General features: G+C 45.7%; 1 protein-coding gene across 1 annotated transcript; it reads right to left on the bottom strand.

Annotated features, from left to right (window-relative positions):
• Positions 1 to 8815: 8815 nt before the first annotated feature.
• Positions 8816 to 9400, bottom strand: LOC119368355. Its single transcript, XM_037633641.1, has one exon. It carries the CDS (start codon positions 9292 to 9294, stop codon positions 9055 to 9057), a length of 240 nt encoding a protein of 79 aa, XP_037489538.1. The 5' UTR covers positions 9295 to 9400; the 3' UTR covers positions 8816 to 9054.
• Between the last annotated feature and the right edge of the window lie 1360 nt (positions 9401 to 10760).

The following is a 10760-nucleotide window of genomic DNA, read 5'->3' as shown; positions in this document are numbered from 1 at the left end:
TTCCTCCGAGCCCGTGCCTCACTCTTCTCTGCTGATCTGCGCAGGTCTCCTTCGCCTACGATGAGAGGTGCGGACCTCAGCTCCACGGAATGGCTTTGTCGGTTGATCCCATCGTGCTCACCCCGTCTCCGTGCTCCTTGCAGGGACGTGGCGCTGTACGTGCTCGGTGTGGGGGCCTGTGGCGTGGACGCCGTCGATGACAAGGAGCTCCACCTCGTGCACCACAGGGACGGCCAACGCCACATCAAGGTCCCCCCTGCCCCTGGTCCGATCCCCTCTATTTTCTGATTGGTTTCTGTAAGTTGCCATGCTCCGATTGCATCGATCCGGCAGCTGTACTAATCTAGCTCGTAGTTAAGTAGGGAGGGACTGACTTAAACAATCTGTCCACATCATTTGGAAGTCTCCGTAAAGAAATGATAATGTCATACTCCCAGTTTCTAGTTTAAAAATAGTTCTGTTTCAACTGACTCGGTATACTCTTCCTTTTGTGTTGTCAAAAAAGATATGAATTACATGGTTTATTTGAAGATATTCTGGGTTACAAACTTACTAATGGGAGCTAATTAGCAAAAACATTAATGTTGTGCTTCATCAGTGGATCTTCTCCTGTTACTTAAAGAGTCAATGTCTCATCATCTGCATCTTTCGTTGTTTGAACCTGATGAACTCTGAATGTGTTGACATGACTTTGCGAGTCTCTAATGAGTACTTGTTCTTGCAGATTGTTGACAGGTTCAATTTTAACTCATGAGATGATGCATGCGTGGTTGCGTCTTAAAGGTTGTCTTTAATTCTTGTGGTATTTCATTATTGTGTTTTTACTAATATAAAATAGCATATTGACTGTACACTTAAAATCGGGGTTCAGAATATAACCTACTAAATACCATGTCTTTGTTCTCACTAAACAGTTACTAAGGTAACCAAAAATGGGGGAAGAAAGTCCCAGCATGAATCAATGTACAACCGGTCTTACATCATTGGAATTATTATGCATTTTTTTTGCTGGTTATGCTCTCTTTGGTACATGGTTTCTATTTTAGCATGTAAAGGTATATTTAGTAATGAATCTTTTAGTGCTTTGCTTACAGTAAAGACTAAATGTCAGGGTTGGTTCAACTACCAGAAGCCGTGATTCTCTAGCTTAGTTACAAGTCAGGGCCAAAATCGTATATACTATGAAGGTTGATTGATGTCGTGGCTGTGGCTGGTTTTGGATTAGCATGCATGTTTACATTCAGTACTGCCAGCACTGGCCATTAATAGCACTTGCTATTGTGGTTCACCTGTTATATTAGGAAATGTAGCTGGTCTTGAGATCCGTGCTTCCCTCGTCTTTTCGATATCAAAATCATGTCTATGAATTGGTGTGCTTGAAAACCAAATAATGCTTCTATTCCTTGTCGGTGTTCTTATTATTCTGGTATAAGATGAACCAGGTTGTTATTTGTTTGGTGGTTTGGTTTGCATACATGTTCTTTTTCTGCAGAAATATGTTGTGGTTCCTTGCAGAATAAATAAGTAACCATTATAAATAATCTTCTAAATGTAAAATTCTCGGAATTATTGTTTTCCTGCTGTATAATTACCTATTTATTATTTTGCTGATGTTGTAAGTTAATGATGACAACCAGGGCATCCACCTCCACGACGACGCTCCGCAAATGGTCCAACTCGGCTACAACCTCCTCTACCGCGTACAGCGGCCGCGGTTGTCTGCGGCATCAAGTACAGCCAGCCTATCTCCTACCTCTAGCTCCCTCTTTTGTTCTGCTGTACAAGTACCTTGCTCTGTTCCAATGCATTATTATTATTTTTCGTAAAATGCTCTAGTGAACTGGATTCATCCATAAGTTGGCTACTTTTCCTCAAGTTATTTGTGCATTTATAAACCTATTTAAACTTTTCTAGTTCTCGAATGTATCCATGCATAAATGTTTCATACAGATAGTTTTGGAATGTGTTTTCTTGTTAGCTTATGACAAGTTCCAGTTCCAGTTTTGTTGTTAACCTCTACAATCCATGTCAGCATGTCACATCCCTAGTTCTGGTATGACCTAGACTAGTTAGTCATGTGTGCATCATGTTTAAATTTCATTCAAGTTTGAAATGAGGATTTGTGAAACCCTCAGAATCATCTCTGGAAATGACCCAAATAAAAAGTGCTCCAAAAAGGTCCAAGAAAATGCTCATGTTGCTCTATGAAAATATTGGACAGAGATAAAAATCAAACCAATATTTTTAGGAGCTCATAAGTATTTATTTTGGGCATTTGGAATTAATGCATAATTATTTGCATTGGATATATATTTCTTATATATATAATATATGTCCAAAAATTATGCCATTTGATGAGGAGCTATGGAACAATACCACTAGCTCCTGCAAAAATTAGCATAAAAAAATAAAATGATTTAGTATTATTATTAAATCAAAACAAATGTCAAAATAATTAAAAAATAGAAACAAAACAGAACAGGGAACTTACCTGGCGCTTACCTCCCTGTGCAGCCTAGCCCGGCCCAGCAGGCCAGCCCAGCCAGCTGGCCGTGCCAGTCGTCCCCTTCCTCGCGCCAGGAGGACAGGGGCACGCGCCGGCGCGCGCAGCCACGCGTTCGACCGCGGCCACGTCTCCCCGCCACCTCCTGCTTCTCCCCCTCGTCGTCTGGATGCCTCAGACGACGCCACGCGCCGCCACGCACAGCTCTCACTCTCTCTTGTTCTCCCTCCTCCCCTGTTTCTCTCCCTCACCCCACGGCCGAGCGCTGTCGTCGCCACCGTCCACCGTTGGCGTAGCCACCGCCTCCCCCTCGCCTCTCCGACATGCGCAGGAGCTCCACATCCTCGCCCTGAAGCTCTCCGCCGAGCCACGCAAGCCAGAGCGCCCCGTGGAGCCGTCGCCGTCGCCATTTTCACCTCCGGCCGCCCGAGATCATCGTCGTTGTTCTGCCCGCGTCGGACCTCCCCCGAGCTCGCTGAAGACGCCACTAGAACCGCCGTGAGCTCCTGCCCCGTCCCCCTTTCCCCACTCCTCCGATCTCGCGCGGTAGCCCCCTTCCCCCACCATGGTCGTAGCTCCTCGTCGCTGTCCATGTCACCGCCATCGCCCTGGCCACCGCAGCCCGCAACCAAGCGCGTCACCGTGCTCCTAGTGCCACGAGGGTGCCACAGAGCCCCTCGGGTGGCCTCCCCATGCCCCGCAGCCCGCTCCCACTTAAAGTCGTGCTCCGGCCGCCGCTGCGAGCTCTGCTCCGGCGAGCTCTGGCACCCCACGGTCTCCGGCGTGTCCTACTGGATGCGCGCGATCCTGGGCTCCTTGCAGATGGTCTCCGCCGCCCGAATGGTCGCCGGAGCGACCCTCCGCCGCGTTCGGCCTTGTCGGTGGCTAAACGCCGGTGGGTTTGACCGCTTTGACCCCGTCGGCCTGACAGGTGGGCCCCGTTGTCAGGTGATTAGCTTAGTGCTAATCACCACCTAACCTAACCCCTGACACTGACCAGTGGGCCCCGGTGCCCTAATTTCTTAATTAGGTTTAAAACTAACCCCTGTTTAACCCCGTGTCACTGACGTGTGGACCCCACACGTCAGGTTTGACCCTGGTCAGCCCCGGTTGACCTGTTGGCGTCGTGCTGTCGTCATGCTGACGCAATTATTCCTTTTCTGGATTTAAATTAAATCAGGAAAATTCAGAAAATGATATAAACTTCAAAAAATCATAAAAATTCAACCGTAGCTCAAATTGAAATAATTTATATATGAAAAATTATCAGAAAAATGCAATCTATCCATTTGTACCAGTTTCATGCATGACAAACCAACTTATACCTACTGTATAAGTGAAACACTAAAATGGCAATTATAAAAGACTTAACTTGGAGTTGCATTTGAATTCTTGATTCAAATGGACTTCAACCTAATGAATGCTAGTTGCATTAGCTCAAACAACATTACATTTTCATGCCATGTTCATGCATCATATTGTTGCATATGCTTGTGTATTGATTGTCGACACCGTTCCATCTCGATAGGTCCTGCTCCGGAGAGTGCTCCAGAGTACCTGTCTGAGGAGCAGTGCCACCCTGTTGATCTACCAGGCAAGCAAACCCCCTTGTTCATTCTGATACAATCCTACTCTCTCGCTCCTGCTCTCAGTTATTGCATTAGGACAACAACGATTCAACTGCTACTTTGTGTTGCGGTAGTTGAACCCATTCCTCTACATGACCTGTCATTGACACAGTAAATAGTTGAAACCCACTAGCATGTGTAGGAGTTGATTGAAGCCATTGTTGTGTTCCTACCATGCCATGCCTGCTATTGCTTAGAGTGTGTCAGGTCTGATTCATTGGGAATGAATTGGAGTGCAGTGCTATGTTTTAATGCTGCGACTGAAGTGTGTGAACATGATTTGGTAAAGGTAGCGGTGAGAGGCCATGTAGAAGTACATGGTGGGTTGTCTCACTGGAACCGTCCTTAAGCACTGAGTTCTATGTATGTTGTCCAATGACTCGATACTACCACACATTGGGATCCGGTAACTCGGCCCCTCTCGGCTTATTAACCAACTTGATCTTTGTCCAGGAGTCACAACTAGTTTCTGGTGTTTGTAGGTAGTGCTATTTTTCTACCAAGTGGCACCCGGCAGGGTGGGCTTGGGACAGACTAGGCACATGTGGCACGGTGTACCAAGTGGAACCCGGATGGTGGGCTTGGGAACCCTGCTCACATCGTTTGGGGCTGTGAGCAACACCCCGGCCGGATCTCCTTGCGGATGGAACCCGAATAGGCGATAAACTTGGACTAGAGTCTTGTATGGTTAGTCAGGTCATGGCCGACACCCTCGCCAGGCTTCCACTTGAAGGCTGCTGAGTTACATGACGTGTACATGGCGGTAAGTGGCGAGAGCGTGTGTGAAGAAGTACACCCATGCAGGGTTAACATGATCTATTCGAATAGCCGGGTCCGCGGTTATGGACTTCTTGGATGCTTACGTGGTACATAGACAACTTGAAGTGGATACTCGAAAATGCTCAAGACAAGTGTGAGTACTATGGATGGCCTTGTCGTAGGGAGACGGGGATGAGTCCATATTAGTGTATTGTGTGGTGATTAGTGGACTCGTGTGCGCCATCTCACCTCAAAGAAGTTTCTCGTAGTCGTAGAACAGGATAGCCACTGAGTCAAAGCTGGCTTGCTGCAACTAAACCCCACATTACCCTCTTGATACAAATGGATGTATGATAGGATCTGATGTAAGTCTTGCTGAGTACCTTTGTACTCATAGTGAGGCCGCAAAGTGATATGAGGTGTTACATGCTAGATCGGTGTGGCATAGAATCGGGGTCCTGACACAACATATAATAAGTATATGAATGAATCCATTGAGTATCTGAAACTAGATGTTTTGTTGCTCATAGTAATTAAAAAGAGCGGTCAGTTTCTCATCACACACTGTTATTATCACTTCATGGCTTGATCTGTTGTGTCAGGCTGTTGTAGGTGCTGAACTGTGATCATGTTTTATGGCCCACATGCATGCTACGTGTTGGCTGACTTGGCATGACGTGCACGAAAACTTCATGGCATTCATACTGAATAGCACTTCTTAATTTCATGCAGAATTGCTCTAGCTCTTCTTAATTTTCAGGCATGTTTCTTTCCGGACTTAATCTTACTAAATAGCACCCCATCACTTGCTGCTGTTGTTATTCACTATATCCTCGTTGTTCTGTTTTCTTGTTGGTAGATATTTTGCCTAAATTCAAGACAAAAGAAGATGTTCAAAGAAGTGCCAAGACATTTTTGTATAGCAAGTTATGTATTAATAGCTGGGTTATCTGGGCATTGTGAACTTCAGAATTTCATGTATCTTCTCTATGTTTTTGAATGAAATGTTATACGTGTGTTGATGTAACACATTGTTGCTTTTTGTTATTTGAAGTATTACACTTGTTTTCTGTCTATTTTGATTTAAATATTGGTTGTTTAATTATTGGCATATTGAAATCTGAGGAACATGACCATGACAGCAAGGACCCATAAACCAGAATCAGAAATTTGGGACCCACTTATCGGAACCTGACAATTGGGACCCATTTGAAAGAAGAAAAAACAGGCCACAACCCAAAAATAAAAAGGCCGAATTATAGGGCCTGGCCCGTGTAGCTTACCCAAATTGAAAGAAAAACAATAGCAAATGGGCTGAATTAATGGGCTCGGCCCATATAGACACCTAATCGGACCGGGCTGATTCTTATCCCCGTCAGCTTGCCACGTTGAATCCTACGTGGCTTGGGGAGGCTGCTAGTGACCAAAATTTTGGTCGAAGAACCAACGACCTTTTACATTCATAGAGAAGGTCGTTAATTTTAGTTTACGATCGCCAGCTTTTGACCTTCTATTTTTGGTCACAAAAAGGTCGCAAATGAAAAACAATGACCTTTCAGTGACCAATAGTCAAGGTCACAAGTTGACATATTTCTTGTAGTGTTTTTTAGTCCCACCTCGCCAAGCGAGAGGCACTCGCAGCAGTTTATAAGCCCTGAGTGCAGAGAGTATGAAGGAGAGGCGCAGTGCTCACCTGCACGTTGCTTAGCTTCAAGCCTTGAGGAAGTGGTGTAGACTGCTCGGAGCTATCAGGGTTTCGTGCAGGTGAGCATTGCGCCTCTCTTTTAGTTTCAATAATACTAGAGGTTTTATAAAAGTTTATTTTGTTTTTACTTCTTTATTAAAGTTTAATTTGTTTCTACTTATATTTTCTTTTCTTTTTTGCTTCTTTTATTTTATGAAAATTCTTTCTTTTTTGCTTTATTTATTTTATTTTGTTTCTACCTGCTGTTGTTATTTTTATTTATTTTATTATAGTTTATTTATTTTACATTATTAAAGTTTATTTTGTTTCTACTTATTTATTAAAGTTTTTTATGTTTCTAATTATTTCTTTTATTTTCTTTCTACTTATTTATTTTCTTTTCTTTTTTTGCTTTTTTAATTTATTTTATGAAAAAAATTGTTTTTAATGTTTTACACACAGAAGCCCTCTCCCCTGGCTGGATTGGTACCGGTTTATGGCCTGACCCAACCCGAAAGATAACGCTTTGGTACCGGTTCAGGCCACAAACCGGTACCTGTGGTGTTGGGCCAGGAGCGGAGCCCATTGGTCCCGGTTCGTGCCCCAACCGGGACCAAAGGGGCCATACGAACCGGGACCAATGGCCCCACGAGGCCCGGCAGGCCCCTGGCCTCACGAACCGGGACCAATGAGCCCGTTGGTACCGGTTCATGAGCGAACCGGGACTAATGGGCTTATCTGGCCCAGACGTATGCCCTGTTTTCTACTAGTGAAATAACAACTTTATTATTGCCTCTAGGGCATGCATGTTTCCTTTAGTTACGGGTGTGCACGGCCGGCCCCTATCCAATCGAGGTGTCCAAAGAGCGCCATATGTGACAGTCCTTGTCTTCCTACGAAGGAGAACTCCGAAACTCGTTGGTGGCCAGATTGAAGATCCTGGGTTCTCAATTGCATGAGCTTGTAAGCAACAAGATCGAGCAAGAATGAACAAGGGGAAACATCCGATGATGGGAACACCATGCCCGTCCGAAAGTCCAGCTGGCTCAACAACCTCCACCATGGCAGATCTGGGAAGGCGGCGAGCACCTATTTGGCGAATCTGGGTGATGGTTCGGCCACATGACGAGAAAGTATCATCGCACGACGGCAAAAATTACCACCACACTTCAGATCAAGCCCCGCCAGCATGGTGGTCGGATCTACCCGAGTCATACGCACCATCCCGTGCATTGCTCCGCATGAGCCGCACGGCTACAGACACCCAGGACGAGACGTGCAGGAGCGCTGCACCACCAGTGCGTTGTCGTTCGCCGGGAAGGCTAGCCTGCTAGTGCAGTCGACACCGCGATCCGTCGCCATGTCCATGATCTTCTTGTCCGCATTCACATCCGCACCAGGAGCAAGAGTCTCGCCGCAGCCGACCACCGACCGTAGCTTTTCCGGACGGCACCTGCCGGCGGCGGCGAGGAAGAGAGGACGAGGAGGGGCCTGAGCGGCGGCGGAGGCAAGCCACCCTAGACGCCCGACGGGGCGATGTGGGGGCGCTAGAGGTGTTTTTTCCGGGTTTTTTTAATTAACCGGACAATTCTCTTCTTCTTAATTAATCGATTAGACAAATCTTTTGCCTATGTTTTAAAAAGTACGCCATTGACGAACAGGAAAGGTTGTAAAAACACGTTGTAAATTACATAGAAACCTGTATCATGGAGTTCCCCTTATTTATGTTGTTTTGGATTTGTGCACATACACTATGTCTATACTGTTCATTTGATGAAGTTGAGATATTATTATTGGGTTGGTCACCTTGACAGCGCTCTATTATCTATGTATATACTCCTCTCCCCTTTGATTCTTTTTACTCCGCATAAAAGAGTTGTCTTAAGTCAAACTTCGTAAAAGTTGACTAAGTTTGTAGGAAAAAATATCAACATTCACAATACTAAATTAATATCTTTAGATGCATCATATGGGATTAATTTGCATATTATATATATTTCTATTATAGATGTTTACATTTTGTAATATAAGTTGGGTCAAACTTTAAGAAGTTTGACCTAAGACAAATCTTATACACTTAGTAAAAAGAAACAGATGGTGTCAGGCACAACGTTGAAGTGCAAGCATAATCCACGGCTCTGGGCTTATTCTTATAAGAATCCGGACTCGGGACTTCATGATTAGAGTGGCAAGGTAGGTGATGCAACCTGTTGACATGTCTATCCAAGAAGGCGAACACACTGACAAAAGGAGTAGTATTTATTACTTTGATGATACATGTGGCACATCAAGGAACGAAAATTACTGGAACAAAGAACTGCAAAGAAATACAGACGACAGGCTGGTTGATACAGACGCCCATTAAGGAGCATGGACATGAGCGAAACACCGGCATTTTTCCTCCGGACGGTGCTAGCTAGAGCCTAAAGTCTAAAGCCACAAGGTGAGCTTCATCTTGTAAGCACATGAACACGAGATGATCATGGGTGAGCAGGGATCCCAGGAAGCACCACCAGCGGGCCGGTAATGGTGCTGGTACCGGTAACGGTTCCGACGAGCGGCAGGTCTGGCAGCCCTAGCGCCTTGGACTCGTCGACGGCACGACCGGCACCAGCCCCGCGAGTCGTTGGTAGTGCCTGGTCCTTCTGGTTCAGCTCCCTCCCGTCGCAGTACGCGAGCGCCACCAGCAGCAGAAGCGCGACGGCGAGGCACTTTGCCATATTGCTAACTGGGAGGCTCCGGTAGTGCTACTGAGGAGATAGTCTAGCTTGTGCGGCTTTGTGATAGTGTTGGGTGGCTGTGTTGGAGTGAGCGGCTTAGCATCGTCTACGCTGCTTCTTATAGGCGAGCTGGACGGGGTGGCGGGGTGGCCGTGCGTCGTTGGCGCAGGAGAGGAGGATTGAATGGTAGAGGTGCGACAGGCGGGCTGGTCACGGGCAAGGGGAGAGGTATGGGTATAGCGGAATGCACGTCGGTGGATTGGAATGAGGCGGATGGATTATTGCCCGTGTATCCGTGCCGACTGGTCCTATCGCCGTCGAGAAGGCCAACTAGTCAAGGTGCCGCTGTGCCGCTGTCGAATTATGGAATTAGGAGAGCCTATTATTGGTTTCGTTTCATCAGCAGATATTTTCCCGATCAAGGTCGGGGGCTCCTGGAACTGCTCCTGATCCTAGATGGGGCTGGCCTAGCTGTTTTTTCCTGCAAATTTGCGTCGCTGGTTTAGGATCTTTGTGATCTGCAAGTGGAACGTTGCTGCCTTGCTGTGGATAAGCTTTGACTGACAGGTTCGTTCTCGTTCTCGTATTTGGCCGTCTCTGACAGGTACTCTCGGATGCCGGTGCATTCCATTTAAGATACCGTACAACTGCTGACAAGTGCAGTGCCATCAACAGCCATAGCAAGGTAATATTTACGCCAAAATGTGCTTACTTAGTCATTCACAGATTTTCGGAAGTGAAAATTGAGAAGTTTCTTAACAAACAATAGCATGCTATTGGTTATCTGGTCATCGAACCTTAACCATAATAACATATTCATGTGCAAAAATAATCAGTGCTTAGAAGTTTCTCAATAAATAGTAACACGCTATCAACTATCTGGTCGGTGAAAATTGGGAAAATTCTTATTAGCGGCATTCTTTATTCCCATTTATAAAAAAATATTGCTTATCCACAGGATTAGCTTAGAAAAGTCCCGCTTATGTACAACTTTCCAAAATAAACATATAAATAGTAATATGGACATTTGACATGTCATACGAATAGGCCGTATGAGTGTCAAATAGACCGCGCCACACGGTTAGCCCAACTGGGCCGGCCCATTTTTGCCCGTCGCACACCCCCTCCTTCATTGGCTAGGCCTATAAGCCTTTGCAACATCATCTATAAGATAGCGTCAAAGGTCTTAGCAAACAGGCTGAAAGTAATCCTCCCCGAGGTGATCTCCGAAGAGCAATCCGCTTTCGTTCCTGGACGTCTAATAACTGACAACTTCATAACGGCATACGAGTGTCTCCACTACATGAAAGCACGGAAGATCAAGTACAATCGATTTTGTGCGTTGAAGCTTGATATGATGAAGGCGTACGACAGGCTAGAATGGCCTTACCTTAAAGCTGTAATGCTAAAACTGGGTTTTAGCCCAGTGTTCACGGATGCGGTCATGAGGTGCGTTTCGTCAATTT

This window comes from Triticum dicoccoides, chromosome 2B (assembly GCF_002162155.2).
Source record: "Triticum dicoccoides isolate Atlit2015 ecotype Zavitan chromosome 2B, WEW_v2.0, whole genome shotgun sequence".
In the NCBI taxonomy this organism is placed as follows: domain Eukaryota; kingdom Viridiplantae; phylum Streptophyta; class Magnoliopsida; order Poales; family Poaceae; genus Triticum; species Triticum dicoccoides.
The sequence above is the reverse complement of the archived record's forward strand: the minus strand, read 5'-3'. Positions and strand labels throughout refer to the sequence as shown.